The 17,944-nt window shown below is 33.8% G+C and overlaps 1 protein-coding gene and 1 long non-coding RNA gene across 3 annotated transcripts in view; one reads left to right on the plus strand and one right to left on the minus strand.

Moving 5' to 3' along the window:
- Positions 1-17,944, plus strand: part of LOC128558649 (calcium-activated chloride channel regulator 4-like) — a 50,773-nt gene that overhangs the window by 12,959 nt on the left and 19,870 nt on the right. Inside the window, exons 2-5 of the mRNA XM_053548636.1 lie at positions 720-1,002; positions 1,190-1,301; positions 1,830-2,007; positions 2,728-2,872. Of these exons, the coding sequence (XP_053404611.1) occupies positions 720-1,002; positions 1,190-1,301; positions 1,830-2,007; positions 2,728-2,872 (718 nt within the window). The remainder of the gene's footprint in view (positions 1-719; positions 1,003-1,189; positions 1,302-1,829; positions 2,008-2,727; positions 2,873-17,944) is intronic.
- Positions 2,908-16,845, minus strand: LOC128558651 (uncharacterized). 2 transcript variants are annotated; one of them, XR_008371783.1, is made up of 4 exons: positions 16,401-16,845; positions 15,373-16,133; positions 5,921-6,016; positions 2,908-4,175 (listed from the first exon to the last, which is right to left on the minus strand). It is a non-coding gene; the product is annotated as an uncharacterized LOC128558651 (long non-coding RNA). The 2 variants fall into 2 exon arrangements; XR_008371782.1 differs by lacking the exon at positions 2,908-4,175 and adding an exon at positions 5,501-5,653.

Consider the following 17,944-nt stretch of genomic DNA (forward strand, 5'->3'; position numbering starts at 1 on the left):
TAATATGCGATAAAAGTTATTATTTTGTTAGTGAAATTAATGTTTTACCACTAACACATTTTATATTTCCCTTCCAGATCATGAGAAATCTGACTTTGAAGTTATTCGAATTGTCATATTTAATTATAACACCCCGGCGTCACTCGAAAGAAGTTCGTCAATTACACCAAAACAATAAAAATCGATACAGGTGTGCTTTTCTCTAATTGGGATTCATCTCGAGTCACACCAAGGATTTCCTTCGAGTGATTTCACATTATTCCTCGGAGTATAAAAGAGAAATTCCTTGGAGACATTGTCCTCGTTTCGGTCATCCTCCGAGGATCGAGTGGAATAGATTGTCTGGGGAAATTGGGATGCCTGTACACCTTTTTTCCATTCATGCTTCGCAGTAAATTGATAAACAATTAAAGCATAAAGTTAACTAAGTAAAGGAAATGGAATTTTTCAGTTGGCAGAAACACATGTTTACGCCAACAAAGTCTTTAACCTGTAGAAAAGAAATAAAAGTGTGTAATTTCCGTGCTCTATTTTGAAACGAACCGGAAATGTTAATACAACCAACTTTCATCTTAACTGAATAGTTTTGTCCTAAAACACTGGTTATATTTTCAAAAATGTACGATCAACCTTTCTAAACATGTAGATTCAGGACTACAACTAACGCCACTGCATCATGCCAGTGCGCGACTTACTGAACTCTCGGATTTGCTTTGCAGGAAGTATTTACCAAAACATCGCAGATGCTTTTTCAAGCGTCCAAGCAACACGTTTATTTCGGACAAATCAATATCATATTACCCAAAACTTGGAGTTGGAAACCGGAATATACAGGTGTCCCAGCACGTTCTGAACTAGAGTCCTATATTACTGTTGAAGAAGGAAAAGTTAAAACTCCTCAAACAAAACGAAAGATAAAGAAGTGCGGCTATCCAGGACGGTACATATATCTTCACACTGACTTCTTGTTCACAAAAGGAAAAACAAAGTGGGGATATCATGGTAAGTATATTTTTGATACTTTTTAAACAGTTTTGTTATTATGAATTACGTTATAGAAGCGCTAATTTGCATGTTTTCTACTTTGCAAAAGTGACGTTTAAACGTGTCAAATTTTTAATAGTTTAAATTCTTTCTAAAACTTACCCTGTAGTAAACACGTACAAAAAATCAATCATTCTTTGTATAGAGAACGTTCTAGTACACGAGTGGGGACATTTTAGATGGGGCCTGTTCGATGAATACAGTATGAGAAAAAAGGAACGATTTTATTTGGACAAGGGTGTATGGAATCCAGTGAGGTAATGATAATCTTCGACACTCGTATTTGTTGCCTTGCTATTATCTCTGGGTTTTATGCTAGAATATAGACATTTCTTTTAATAAATTACGAATACTGTAACCAGTAGGAAAGCTGGGTTCACATTAGTACTATCAATGATCTAAGAACGTGTGTCGCAAGACAATATACATTTGAACGAGTTTTATAAAAACACAAGCTTAAGGTCTCTTAGACTGCATGTCCCGAACGTGAAGTAATTCCTGATGAAACAGTTCTAGCTTTGTGCCGTAGACTCAGTGTTGTTATATTCTATTACAAATTCTATTCAATGTTTCTAAATGCTATAGTTCTACTTTTAGAGGCATGAGGATATATGACATTCCATTTTAACTGAGGAAGAGATTCAAACAGACCATCTGCTATTCTTTTCATGCTTCCAAAGGACGTTCTTATAGATATAAATAATTTAACATTGAAAGCAGAATTACGAAATCTCTTCGTTTGTTTGATATATTTTCTTCTTCGTCTTTAAATCAATTTTGTAAAGGTGCAGTAAGAGTGTGAAAGGGAAGGTTGGTAAAGGAACTCGGTGTAATAGTGAAGAATCGAAATGTGATTCAAAATACACGAAGCAGGTGATGCACAAACAATGCAAATTTTGTCCAGATGAGGCCCAGACAAAATCCAGTATGAGTTCAATAATGGCATTCAACTGGATGGATGCGGTATGTGTGTTTTGCATTTTATATTTTCTAGTTAAATTAGCATGTTGCTGTAACCAGGATAAATTGTTATTCTTAATAATGAAGACCGATGTTATTTACAGCGTTTGAAATGTTGTTTAAAATAAAATTTATTTGTACAAATTTTGTCATATCGCTTCTTGTAAATTTATTTGATATTGTCATGTTGTGATGTGAGCTTCTATGCACAGAATATTTTTAAAGATGCACTCGCCATTTTCAGAAAGGATGTAAAAGTACATTTCAAAATGGTCTTGCAATATTATTTCTATATAACTTAATGTCTCTTAGAATTGTATCATTACAGGATACATAACCTCGACGGAAAGAAAAATGGCTTGAATTAACTGATGAATTTTCCTCATCAAAAGCATATATATGTTATAATTCCTTTTTAATAACCTTTAGCTGTTACAGCCACAAACAATAGTCGAACATCATTATGTGTATCCTACATAATTGTTTTGATTTAAAAAACCACATTAATTTTTGTAAAGTTTCAGACGGATGACGACAATAGATCTGCATCAAGCTAAGTTTACAAACATTCTAGTTTTTTGCCCTATTTACTATAATCAGCCTGGTAATAGTTTAATGTCAAAATGGAATAAATGAAACTGATATGGGCTCATTCAAATTCTATTTTAAATGTATGCAGCAAATATTACAAGAAAACTATAACTCTGTAGACATTTACATCAGGTTTCTACGTTTTGTGACAACGAAGATGACGAAACTGTTCCTGCACACCAAAGGCACAACAGGAAGGCCCCTAATAAACACAATTTGAAATGCGGTGGTCGAAGTGCGTGGGAAGTAATGAGAGAACACGATGACTTCGAAACAGGTGATCATAGACAGAAAACACATATTTCAGTTTAAATACGTAAAGATAGTGTCTAATGCAATTATTCAGACTTTACAACACTCTAAACTTTTTTAAATGGTTGTACTTTCCTCTATTCATCAAATAAAATACATAGCATATCATTTGCACAACAATGCCATCCAGTTTAAACTTTATCAATATAAGTGTTTCTTTATGTAGACATGACTTACATTATACAACATTATTCTGAGCGTTACAGCTTCTTTCTGCTATGGGCTTATTTTGCAATGAATGGCTCTATGGCTGTGTTTCGGGTGCTCTGTGCTTCCGGGAAATCTTTTACTTTGCATCTTACGTAATAATTCACCATTCGAAATACGATGGTCGAAGCTCTCCGGAAGTAATGAGTGAACGTGATGGCCTCAAAACAGGTAATCAAAGACACTGGATATGTTTAATGTGTTTATTCGGCATAAACTTATTGACATGTGACTTTATGCAAATCTTGCCCCGTATCATGACAGCAAGCCCCCTCATAAATAATTCACCATTCGAAAAAATACAATGGTCGCAGCTCTCCGGAAGTAATGAGTGAACGTGATGGCCTCAAAACTGGTAATCAAAGACACTGGATATGTTTAATGTATTTACTCGGTATAAACTCATTGACATGTGGTTGCATACGAAATTAATATTTACATGCATCACAACTGCAAGCCCAGGACGAAGTTAGGTCACTAATAAACACGATCGTTCCTGCGAAGTAAATGTGTATAAAAATAACTTATCTTCAAGTTCACTTATTTATGTTCGCTTTCGTCAGTTCTAGGTTTTATCTTTACTTTTAGCACATTTTCTCTGTATCATGCAAATATGAAAAAACAGCAAGCCCACTAATAAATAAACACAAAATTCGATAACACGATGGCCTCAAAACAGGTAATCAAAGACAGGAAATACGCTTATAATTAGACAGTGTATTGTATTTATTCGGTATAATCGTATAGACATGTGATTGTATACAAACTTTCATGGCCGTAGCGACTACTGAGGCAATCGAGATACTTGTTTCGGTCATTTTTTTCTGCCTTATTTGCCTCGGTTGATTTTTTTCTGCCTCATCTGCCTCGGTAGTTTTTTTTTACCTGGGCCATTAATTTTAATCTCCGTCTTTCAGTTTGTCTCAGCTGTATAGACTACCAGGCTTTCCTGTAGTGTCTATTCTCGGTTTAGTAGCTATGTCTTCAATTTTCATTTTCAAATAGGTATGTTATATAAAATTTGGAATAGACAACATCGTAAATACAGATCCACTTTTAATCTGAAATTTAGATATAATGTTACTTTTACCATATCATTTATCATATACAACAAAAACAAGAAAACACTATTCAGTATTTACCATGAAAATTAACATTACATTGCAATGACTTATTACTAACTTGTGATATACAGGTGTATGGATGAATGCAATGTAAGGTTTACTATTTGAGTCATTGAGTGTTCTCTAGTACTATATCTACATATATATGACGTGGTCCCTCAAGCAAGTTTGACTGTAATGAAATTGAATATCCGTTTATAACACTGAGAGCTACATTCCACCCTACTACCCACCCACATTCTTTGATGAAGTTTATTAGAACAGCGAGTGATTTTCAATAAATGATTTTACCACTATTAAGGATGTCAGGTTGACATATTAATATTATGATATCATTTTATGACTCAGACACGCAATTAAAGAAATCTTCAAAAGATTAACCAAATATAATACTAAGATCAAGTTTTGCAGAAAAATATTTTACTGATTAAGTTACACTTGCATCGTAATCTAAACACGCTAAATGAAACAATATCTACAATACCGTGGGAAAAATGATCTTAAAATGAATGAAGCGTAATGAATGCCACCAAGAAAGTTTTCATGCTTATTTAGTTGCTTGGATCTCATTACTTGGTGATACGGGCAAAAGTTGCAGTGTTATTAAATGTAAAATGGGAATGAAAAACACTTGATAACTCCGTTCGAAACAGACAGTAGCCATACTGTAAATGAAATGATTTAATGGAAGTTTAACTTTTCAAATGTGAAATTCAAAAGATTACCAGAAGTCAGCGTCTTGTAGAAATTGGAAACGCATTTGGCTACTTTATACCACGAAGAGTAGCGAAACAATTTTCAAAATTCTTCGATGGAAATTATATTCCATAGTATTTGTGTCAATTAAGACGTTTCACCTTTGAATGAAATTTATTAGCTAGTTCAGTGATTGAAAAAGCATTTCTGTTGCATATGCATATCTGAAACTCTGTGATACGGTAAAAATAATGTACTTGATTATAGATTTTAAATTTGCCTAGTTCAGATTTAGGAACTAGTTTTACAGCTCAGTTGTCATTCATTTAATAATTTCTACTGTAGACGTGCACTTTTATTTCACTGTAAACTTTCATCATGTTCACATGTAGATGATAAAATACTGGTTAATATCAACAAAAGTTTTACCACTATTACAGAAAATGTTAACATAATTTGATATCCTTTCATGATCTTTTCATAACTCAGAAACGTCAGTAAAGAAATTTTAGTACTCTTTAAAAGACTTTAAAATATAATACTGAATCAAGTTTACCGGTCAAAATGTCACTTGGCTAGTTTTACTTAAAGTCCTTTTGTAAATTATAAAGAGGTATAACTGCTAGTGGGGATTGAGGAGTGGGTCCATCTGGAGGCCATGTGTAGGAAACAAGCTCTTAAGTACCTTTATCAATTTATTGGTTGGTAAACTAAGCATCCTTAAAGTACATAACATTAACAAAACTTACAATCAGGTAATACACATAATAGATACATCAGAATACCATACATACTATAATAAATGCATAAATATCTTATTCATATGGTAATACAGGTTAAAACATATAGTTGTGTGTAGTGGCACCTTGCAGTCATTAAACATAATACTTAGTACATATAATTGAATCATATGTAAACTTACATATACATTAAAAGCATACAATTACATATTACACATATACATAACAAAACACATGTATGCTTACCAAGTTGTAGACTTAAATGCATCACCACTATAGAAAACATCACCAGCTGCACCAACAACTCATCTGCTCTATCACACTGTGATTCAGGTTAATGGTCTGCAAATGATTAAATTGTTAAATGTGTAATTAAAGAAAGAGACAGAGATATGTGAGAAGACTGCCATTTATGAAACATGATTTTACTCAAAATATACTAATCTGTCTTAATCAGAAAAGTCCAAAACTGTAAAGGTTAAAATCATTATCTATCACTTTATAAGACCAGCAAAAACTGATAGGAACCTTATAAATGAAAGTAACTAACCTCTGACTAATAATTCCATCCATTTAAAACTAATATATTACTGATTTAAAATAACTTCTACCAAATACATATACAAAGTATCAAAGCTTTCCAGGTAGTGAGATATTGATCCCTGATGCCCAAACCAATCAAAACACAGTCTTTTAGAGGGAACAAATTGACCTAAGGTCAATACACCTGACTGGACACAAACTACAACTATGGTCAAAGGGAGATAACTTAGCTTAAACAACTACTTAATCCAAAGCCTTAAAATCAAGACTGCCACACACTTCCTCTGTCAGAGAAATGACGTCCCGTCATTCGTACGTCAAATATTACACTGTCCTATACATAATATATTACAATAAGAAATAACTAATAAACATAATAAAGGCTACTTTATATACCCCTTAAATATTTCTCATAAAAATTTAAACATGTGATTAAACATGTATTTCTCAAATAGAATAGCAAAAAATATGTCAACAACTTTACTGTATTGTCTCCCCTTCTCAAAAGTTGTGACCTCACAATTGTAGACAAAATAACATGATGTATCAGACATTTAAAAATTTAAAAACAATAAAAACAACAATATTCAATCCAATATGCTCAATCAAACTACATCATTCAGTACAACAAATATTTTCACTAAGAAATAATTCTCTTAATTTATCTCTTTTTATCTCTATTGATATTTTATCTATTCAGTGTAATTTATACTGTCACTTCACAATTCTGTTTACAGTGTGATACATATTACTGCATAACTGCATTTATCACTTTCTTTGCAACTTCTGGATCCACATTCTTTAAAACATCGGAATTTATAAAAACATCTAAGGCATGTAACCTATAGTCTGGAGGATATGAAACCATTACATTCATCTCATAGTCTTTTAAATTAGCCGGTAATCTTTTCTCCCTTTCAGACCTTCTTGTAGGTATTTTAGGTAAAGGCTTTTGTCCTTTCCTTTTTCTCACTATATTTGGTTCTCTTGTTTCAAGTGTTTCTATTTTTGGTTCCTCTGATATCATTACACGTTTCTGTATATTTGGTACTTTTCTTATGGCACCTTCTCTAATTCCTCTCTCTCTTTCTAACACAGTTTCTGTAGAATTTATCTCTCCTTTTCTATTTTCAGCCTCATTAATCATTTCTATTTCAGAATGTTCTTTCTGTCTATCCTTATCTGTTACTCCACTAACTGAATTATTTTTATCTGTAACTTCACTATCTGTTCCTATATCTACTGGATGATCAGTATGTATTCTCAGGTTTTCATATTCAATATGAATGCCCATGTTATCTTCAGTGTGTGTTCCCAAGTTGTCATCACTAGTGTGGATTTTCATGTTCTTCTCTTCAGTATGAAATCTCATATCATCCTCCCCAGTATGAATTCTCATATCACCCTCTCCAGTATTAATTCTCATGTCATCGTCTTCAGTGTGAATTCCCATGTTGTCAATTTGACTACCATGTATTTCATCTCCTGTATGTTTTCTCGTTTCATCCACTTCTTTTACATGCATTTCTCTTTCTAATTCTTCAGTCCTGCTTTCTTTCTTTCTGTCTACTTTATTTACTTTCTCTATAATTTCAGGAATGTGGGCGTCCCCACTTTTGTATGTGTTAGGCACATATTCATCACCTGAATCACTTGACTCTGAATCACTTGTGACGTCACTTCTTTCTATTCTATTTATCTCTGGAAGTGCAACATTTGGTTCACTTTTCTCCACAATATCATCCTTCTGTTTCTTTAATTTCCTCGGTTTGGGAACAGGTCTCATTATCTTAATTTCCTCCTCACTTTCTGTAGTCTGTATAGGTAACAGATGATTTCTGTGAAGTACTTTTTCAATTCCCGTTTTAGATCTTAATCTGAACACTGGTATTTCTAATCTAGGCTGTTCTACTACTTCGTACATCTCTTCTTCAAACTTATCTGCTATCTTGTGCTTTCCATCAAATGCAAGGATTTTAATGAGGACTTTATCTCCTACTGAAATTCTGGATGCCGTAGCTTTCTTGTCGTATTGTTTCTTTTGTTGCTCTCTGGCTTTGTCTGTGTACTTCCTTACTATTTCTTGTGTAGTCTGCATTCTTTTCTTTAAGTTCTGGATGTAATCTTTTGTTGTTTTAGATGTTGGCTGTTCAATGTCTGCAGTTTCGAAGACTGCGTCAATAGGTAACTTGGGCTTTCTTCCGAACATAAGTTCGAATGGTGTTGTTTTTGTACTTTCATGTTTGGTGCAATTATAAGCGTATACTAATGATGGGATGTAATTCTTCCAATCAGGCTTCTTTGATGGTTCTAATGTGCCTAACATATCTAGTAATGTTCTGTTCCAGCGTTCGGTGCAGCCATTTCCCATTGCGTGGTATGGTGTTGTTCTTGTTTTTCGCATTCCTGTAATATGGCATAATTCTTCGATTAAGTCTGACTCAAAGTTGGCATCTTGATCTGTGTGTAATTTAGTTGGAATTCCATAGTTGACAATGAAGTGGTTGTAGAATGCATCTGCAGTAGTTTTGGCTGTCTGATTCTTAGTTGGTATTGCCAGAGCATATTTGGTGAAATGGTCAGTTATCACAAGAATGTTACCATGTCCTCTTGATGGTTCTAGTGTAAGGTAGTCCATTGATACTAATTCAAGAGGATAAGTTGTGACAATGTTCACTAGTTCTGATTTAATGTTTGTTGATGACTTTCTTCTTATGCACCTTTTGCAGTTCGAAACCCAGTTCTCTACATCCGATGTCATGCCTGGCCAAAAGAATCTCTCTCTAAGTAGCGATATAGTTCTGTCTCGTCCGGGTGTCCAATATCACTGTGTAGGCCTTGTAATACCATTTTTCTGTAGCATTCTGGCATGACTAGTTGGTTGATTGTATTCTCTCCTTTAACTTCTCTATATAAAATCCCTCTCACTATCTTTAAACTGTGAAAATTTTTCCTCATAAATAAGTCCTCTTTTGTCTTGCACTGATTTCTATCTGGTAAATACTGATCTATCACAGCTCTTCACCATCTTTCTATCAATCTGTCTTGTCGTTGACTCTGTCGGATTTCTCTAACTTCAAGTTGTGCCATAGGTACACCTGGTGTCTCTGTTGCCTCTAGTATATTTATACTGGCTATTGGTATGACTTCTATATAAGGTGGTGATATGATACTGCTACATATAGTTCACTGTGCTGTCGTCTATCTTCATGGTTTCATCTCCAGTATTCAGTCTTTCGTACGGGTATCTTGACATCGCATCGGCATCTATGTTGCGTAAGCCTGGTCTATACAGAATATCAAAATTGTATTCGCCTAATGCGGAAGCCCATCGTTGTCCGGTTGCGTCTAACTTTGCAGTTGTTAATATGTAAGTAAGCGGATTGTTATCGGTCAGTACTGTGAAATGGTTCAATGCTAGGTAGTCTGCGAATTTCTCAGTAATAGCCCACTTTAGCGCCAGAAATTCCAATTTGTATGCCGAGTAGTTGCGCTCTGATTTGTAAGAGATCGACTAGCATACGCAATTTTTTGTCCTGATATAAGACAGCTCCTAAGGCTTTAGCAGACGCGTCCGTGTGTAACTCGAATTCTTTCGTGAAGTCAGGAAAGGCTAATATAGGTGGTGATGTTAGTTTCTTTTTCAAGTCTTCAAATATTTGTTGTTCAGTACTGGTCCATATCCATTCTTTCTGTTCTTTCTTTGAGCGTTTCTTTGTTGAAGTTCCAGGTATCAGGTCTGTAAGAGGTTTTGTAATTTTGGAGAAGTCGCGTATAAATCTGCGATAATATCCTAAGAAGGAAACAAGGATTTCAATTCATCGGCATTTCTTGGAGTTGGCCATGTTCTTATCTTCTCTATCTTAGAAGGATCTGTCTCTATACCATGTTTGCTTATGACGTGTCCTAAGAATTTCACTTTTGTTGTATGAAGTAGCATTTTTCAGGAGATAGTTTAAGTTCGCATTCTTTAAGACGTGTTAATACTTTGTCGAGTCGTTCTAGGTGTTCTTCGAAAGTGTTCGCAAAGATTATCAGGTCATCTAAGTATATAACGCATATAGTCATGTTGTAATCGCCAAGGCATTCCTCCATAAGTCGTTGATAAGTGGCTGGAGAGTTGGCTAAACCAAATGGCATTTTAACCCATTCAAAAAAACCAAGTGGTCCTACAGTAAATGCAGTGCGTTCTCGGTGTGTTTCTTCTACTTCTACCTGATGATACCCTGATTTCATGTCCAAAGTTGAAAAATACTTGGATCCATGTAGAACATCGGAAACCTCTTCAATACGTGGCAGAGCGTAGGAGTCTTTCACTGATTTAATATTGAGCTGCCTGTAATCAACACAAATTCTGAGAGAATTGTTTTTCTTCCTTACTAAAACAATGTTAGATGCCCATGGTGACTTTGACTTTTGTATAATTCCTGCAGATAACAAGCGTTCAAGGTGGTTTCTGACTTCTTCTATCATATTCTGTGGTATTCTCCTATGTCGTTGTTTGAAAGGTACTTCATCTATTAAATCTATGCGATGTTTAATTCTTGTGCAGTTTCCAATATCTGTGTCGTCTTTCGAGAAAATATCTATGTGTTTCTTCAGCAGACCTTTGATGCGTTTATTTTGTTCTTCTGTAAGGTTGTTATCTGTATCTATTGTAACTTTATCCATGATATCTTGATTTGAACTGTCTTCATCTGCCTTTACTTAACAATTTATCTTCTGTTTTAACAGGTTGTAACTCACATATGATGGACCTAGGTGAAATCACTACACTGTTTGTTGTGAGATTAGAAACTGTAACCACTAGTTGTCTGTTTTTCTTGTAGTCATAGTTCACAATTCCAGGAGTACTGTCTATGAAGTCTGGTAAAACAGTATCTTCTGTTTCATGGATGATGGCTGTTGTCTGGCCGTATTCTAATTCCTTGTCCGTTTCTCCTAAAATATCTCTCGACTCATTTGGACCTAGAATAATCTTGGATGGCTCTGCACATCTGACTATGGCTACCTTATTTTTGTTTCTCTTCAGTTCTTTTTCTCTGTAAGTAATGCAGCTGAAAGCTAAAAACCAAGGAGTGTGTAAGCCTGCCTTCTGTATGAACTGAGGACCAAGGTCCTGTTTGCATTCTTGTAGAAGTTCTGATAGTATGTTGGTGCCAATGATAACTGGGGTTCGAAAAGAGTAGTTTGTATCTGGCGTTATCAAAAATAAACACTGTTGAGGTGAAGCCTTTGGTAAACCATTTGTGATTTTCAATTCTGTTTCAATGTATCCTATGTAGGGAAGTTTCTGTCCATCAGCACATTCTATTCTCAAATTCACAATATCTTGTAATGGTTGGAGTGGAGCTATCTCAGATAAATTGTCTTTCCAGAATGAATGTGAAATTGCACTAATGCAGCTTCCACTGTCTAAGAGTGCTGTTGTTTCTAAATTTCCTATGATGATATTTACTTCATTGGTTTCACCTATTAATTTGGGGTCTTGTTTTTGACTGGTGCCTTTGTTTGACCCAACAACAGAGGCACTTATTCTTTTGGGCAGTTCCTGGCAATATGACCTTTTTCATTGCAGTTAAAGCAAGTAGGTTGGAATGTTCCTGTTCCAGTTGGTCGTTGTGGCCTGTAATCTCCTCTGCCTCTTGCTCCATTGTAGAATCTCCCTGTGTAATTCCTTCTTCCACCACTGTTTCCTCTGTATGAGCCTCTATATCCTCTGTTAAAGTTCTGACTGAACTGTCTATCTGGTGTTTCTTTCTTTTCTTCTAATTTGTCTATCCTTGCATTCAGCTTTAGTAGTAACTCTTCTGTCTTATTCAGCTTCTTCAATAACTCCTCATTTGTGTTCTTGTCTATGTTGACTGCAGCATGACATTTCTTACTTTCAGGTTGTTCTTCCTTCATATTAGCCTCTATCTTCCTAAGTTCTATCTTAAATCGGTCGTAATCTGCGACGGTGTCATATTTATATCCCGATAGCTGTTTGATTTCTGGCCGGAGTCCTCTGTATAACACACTCTTCAATTTTCTATCATCTGACTTACTTAGACCTCCCAGTGAAACGGCCTGTGTAAATGTTTCTTCTAGTCTAGATGTATAACTTGTTATTGATTCATTAACTTTCTGGTGACTAGAGTAAAATTTCTCCATAATGCTCTCTTGTGTTTCTACATTACCAAATGTCCCTTCTAGCTTCCTCATCACTTCATGAATATTGACGCCAGTACCTAATCGTCTTATAATGTCACTCGCATTTCCTTTCACCGCTCTCCTAAGTCCAAGTAGTATCTGTTCTTTACTAAATACTTTTTCTTCTAAAAGTGCCTCCAATTCAAACTTAAAAGTAGGCCAGCTTACTTCTCCTTTATTCTCCTCACCATAAAATGTTGACAGTTTAGGGTAATGATGACTACCTGTCTTTGGTCTGGCTCCTAGATCCTCACCAGATTTTGTTTCAAATGCTGCAGATAGTGTATCCTTTCTAAGTTCATCCCCTAAATGTTTCATATAGGACATCAAGTCCTCTGGTTTCTCAATCTTTGGTGGTTTCATTTTCATAGCATGAAATGCTTCAAGAATCTTTAAATCTTCCTCTGTAACTGCTGTTCCACCCGTTGTACCTTCTTCTTTATCACTCATCTTGACAATTCTCCGTTAAATCTCTGTAAAGCCTAATTTTCTTCAATAATATTTCAAACACTCAGCCTCCTTCTTATATAAGTCTTTTCTCTATGTAATTCAGTTATGCATTCACTATTCAATATGTAACACCTATTCGCAGTATATAATCAGTGTCTTTCAGTTCGTGTTAATATTCTATTAATATTTAAGTATTTCTTAATTCAGTATTGCACTGTACTATTCACTTAAGCTAGCTTCTTCTAGCTCTAATTCAATATTTCATGCAGTTTAGTTATAACTGTACTTCAGTATACTGTAATACTAACTAGGATCACGTTCTATTCAATTCAGTTCAATGTGGTTCTCTGCAAAATTTCACCTAAGTCACTTTTTCAGTCACTATTGTTTCACTTCATTCAATATGCCTCTCATCAATCAGTTTACTTAGCTAAAAAAACAAAGAAAAATATCAAACAGGGAATGCCACGCACCAAAGTATGACTTTTTAAGTATGACTTAAAACTAAGTTTACGTAGAGTTTCTGTTGCTTTAATTCACTTTCAAAACTCTTTCGATTCACTTTCACTATTCACCTTCAAATTCACTTAATTCTACTCACTTTTCAATAAATTCACCTTTCTTCTTCAATATATTGAAACACCAACTCAGTAATTCAGTACGCGCATCGCTTCAAATCCACTTCATCTATTTCAGTACTAAGTCTTTTTCAGTCTCAATACAACTAAACAACTCATTGTAGTTCTAAATTCAATTCAATTCTGTTACAACACCTTTCAGTCAAACTCCAATTCAACTTCTAATCTCAATCAAATAGCTTCTTATAGCACTAAGCTTTAATTTCACTTAAGTCTTTATAGCATTCAGTGTCGCTTTATAGTCAAAGTCAACTCAAAGACTATTTGCTTTATACAACCTTTCAACACTAACCCTTGATTCAATTAACTTCCTTTCGCATTAACAGTAATGCTCACTTAGTACTCTTATGCAGTGACTACTGCTTAAATATAAAGAATTTCAGTGTAAGAATTCAAAGTCTACTTTCACTTTCAACTAAATCTCTACTTTCACTTTCACTTTCAAAATATCAATATATCATACACAATAACTTAACACCCCTGTATAAGTAAACTCATCAATTATCTTTTATCACCTCAATCTTATCTATCTATATCAGTAATCTATACAATCAGTAATCCCTTCAATACCTGTTGTTCATTCAACCAAAAAATCAATAACCCATTTCATCAATATAAAATATCAGTACCAATATTTCACCAATAAATATTTCAATCACCTATATTCCACTTTATTGCATACTAAAACATGTGTCTAAACCAATAAACCTTTTACCACTACCAAATATACTCAATACTCAATGTGTATCTTTATACCAGCCTCTGGCTTTGATTAATAAACAATGTATATTATGACAACTTTATATGGTAGCAATTTATGCTTATATACCAAACAAATACACTTTATTTTATACTTGAGGTCAAGTTTAGTTTTCTGTTATTAATTTAATTTCTATTAAATCAATCTCAGAAACTGTATACTTCAATTGAAAAAGGAAGAAATTAATTTTAATCTCAAACTTTTTCAACTATTCAATTAAATTGACAGTCTAAGTCAATATATTTCCTTATACCAGTTAGGACACAATATACATGTATAACACACAAAGTATCAATACTGTTTACTTTTCAGCAAAAAAATATCTTCACCAAAAATAATAACCAACTATTTATTTTTATGTACCCACTGACCTATATATTCATTGAGAAGCCTTTTACTATATATGATTATATCTAATAATAGTAAGCAATTATGTCAGATTACAGTCATGTGGTCTGTGGTGTCGCAAATGTAAAACAACTCAACCAATGAAAAATGAAACCATCTGGGTTAAACCAAATATGACAGGTCAAAGAGGTCACATGATCTATATATGGATTGTAAACAACAAGTAGTGCCCTGTCACAGCAAAACAGGTTCCGCTAACTTCTACTCAATCACTAAACTACAGCTTATCTATAGAAAACTGCTCAACCTTGACAGTACAACTCTGACAGACTAAATTGAACAGGAAATAAGTTCCACTACACAATGTCAACTAAGGTCAAAATTTAGTTCAACCGGTCTCAAAAATGTTTACATTACTGAATTTGGATATTTTTCAGAATTGTCTCTAAATGGCAGTTTTTTAAAATTAATTACGATATTAGTTAGACTGTTATAAGAATACTAGAAATAGTAGACTAGGAGAGAAGAATTATTAAATTAAGAGTACCTCTACCAAGAAAGTTAAGTTATATATGCAATGTGACAACTCTCTCACTTACAATGAGCACTTCATAATGTACATATACAAAAACTGCAGTTATTCGTGAAAAACCACAGACAATATAGCTGTGTAAAATTTGAAAATGTGTTGGAATGGCAACACTGACTTTAGCAATTACAGACTAACTGCAATTTAAGTACATGTATAGAAAATTCATTTAACTCACCAACAGTTGATAACTGTTCTGTACTTTAAAACTGTTCTACTGTAAAATTCTTGTAAAATGGATAATGTCCTATTATGCCACTTATACACACAACACTGCCACTGTCTTAAACTGTTTGCTTTGAAAATAACACTCAGCTCCTGGTGTTCGGAACTAAATCACGGTTCAAATTACTGTAAATCACTGTTCTCCACTGTACTTTCTTCCCGTATTCAAAATGAAAAGTGATAAATACTTTTCACTTAAAATCCAAAAATTAAATTCACTGTTCAACACTGTTATAAATAAATCCATTGTCACTGTTTATAAATTAACTGTTCAAAATTAACTCTCTTTTCGTCGTCACTGTAAATACTAGTCCTCTGATTTGTATTTAAATTACAAAAATGTTCTGAAGCAGAAAATAACTTCAACATCCAGTTCTGTGGAAGTATCAGAATCAATCTGATTACCGTATTTACACCAATAAAAATCCATATAAATTTTTCACGTGAATCACTGTTTTTAAATGAGCGTTCATGTGTATATCTACTAATCTAGTGTTGCTGGCTGATGTTCTTCACTGGTGTGTCTGGCTTGTATACACAATATCACGTTGGTCGCCATTTGTCACTTGGCTAGTTTTACCTAAAGTCCTTTTCTAAATTATAAAGAAGTATAACTGCTAGTGGGGATTGAGGAGTAGGTCCATCTGGAGGCCATGTGTAGGAAACAAGCTCTTAAGTACCTTTATCAATTTATTGGTTGTTAAACTAAGCATCCTGAAAGTACATAACATTAACAAAACTTACAATCAGGTAATACACATAATAGATACATCAGAATACCATACATACTATAATAAATGCATAAATATCTTATTCATATGGTAATACAGGTTAAAACATATAGTTGTGTGTAGTGGCACCTTGCAGTCATTAAACATAATACTTAGTACATATGCTTGAATTATATGTAAACTTACATATACATTAAAAGCATACAATTACATATTACACATATACATAACAAAACACATGTATGCTTACCAAGTTGTAGACTTAAATGCATCACCACTATAGAAAACATCACCAGCTGCACCAACAACTCATCTGCTCTATCACACTGTGATTCAGGTTAATGGTCTGCAAATGATTAAATTGTTAAATGTGTAATTAAAGAAAGAGACAGAGATATGTGAGAAGACTGCCATTTATGAAACATGATTTTACTCAAAATATACTAATCTGTCTTAATCAGAAAAGTCCAAAACTGTAAAGGTTAAAATCATTATCTATCACTTTATAAGACCAGCAAAAACTGATAGGAACCTTATAAATGAAAGTAACTAACCTCTGACTAATAATTCCATCCATTTAAAACTAATATATTACTGATTTAAAATAACTTCTACCAAATACATATACAAAGTATCAAAGCTTTCCAGGTAGTGAGATATTGATCCCTGATGCCTAAACCAATCAAAACACAGTCTTTTAGAGGGAACACATTGGCCTAAGGTCAATACACCTGACTTGACACAAACTACAACTATGGTCAAAGGGAGATAACTTAGTTTAAACAACTACTTAATCCAAAGCCTTAAAATCAAGACTTCCACAAAAAAATAATCATTCAAATTACTGTCAAAATTACAGTAAATGCTATCAGATACATTTGCAAAACGCCGCTAAAAGCAAAACGCGGAAAAATGGTCTGATGAAACTGCTTTTTAAATGTAAATAGCGAAATGCATGCGGCAATGTATTTATTTCCATTTTAGTTGCTTGAATCTCATTAGTTGGTAATATGGAGATAAGTTTAAGTGTCCATGCATTTGTAAAATAAAATAAGACAAAAAGCTCTTGATAACTGCGTCCGAATAATACATTGTATAAACATACAGAAACCATAATACTGTAAATGTAAAGCGATTCAAAAGATTGTAGGAAAAAAACAGTGTCTTATACCAATGGGAGACGTATTTAGCTACTTTTATGCCAAGAAAAGTGGCAGAATAAGTTTCATGTCAAATTTAGAAGCAAAACACTTTCAGTCAGATGTGTTGAACCTAATGATAACTTCTTGTTACACGTTTACGCTTACCATGGCTTCAAGGTTGTACGCGTATTTTATACGAATTAAAAATTATATATTTATCATACCAGAAAAGATATATTCATTAGTACAGTTTAAGTATTACAGCTTTGAATATATCCATAATGTCTGTCTCAAGCAAATTATGTCAAACACTGTAGTTACTGGTTTAAACTTTGATCTTCCCTATTCAGTCTTAGATAAGCTCCAGTATTATAGTATCAGCCAAGGATGAGCGTCAAAGGTTTTGCCCATAATTATATCAAACCAATGTCTTAAAACTTTTTATTCGGCACAATAGAATTGTCAGTTTGGGAACTTTCTTGACTGGCTTTATAAGGCAGTTTGTATCACAGTTCAACATTAAATGTGTGCAAAAAGCCTCTTTGAGTCTTCATTTCATCTTACACCTCATCCCCTCAGCCTTCGGAGTTTATTTATTAAATTTCTTTTTTTTATATTTCCGTTGTCGAAAATGACGATATGCTTGTTGGTA

Source organism: Mercenaria mercenaria, chromosome 7, assembly GCF_021730395.1.
Source record: "Mercenaria mercenaria strain notata chromosome 7, MADL_Memer_1, whole genome shotgun sequence".
Lineage (NCBI taxonomy): Eukaryota > Metazoa > Mollusca > Bivalvia > Venerida > Veneridae > Mercenaria > Mercenaria mercenaria.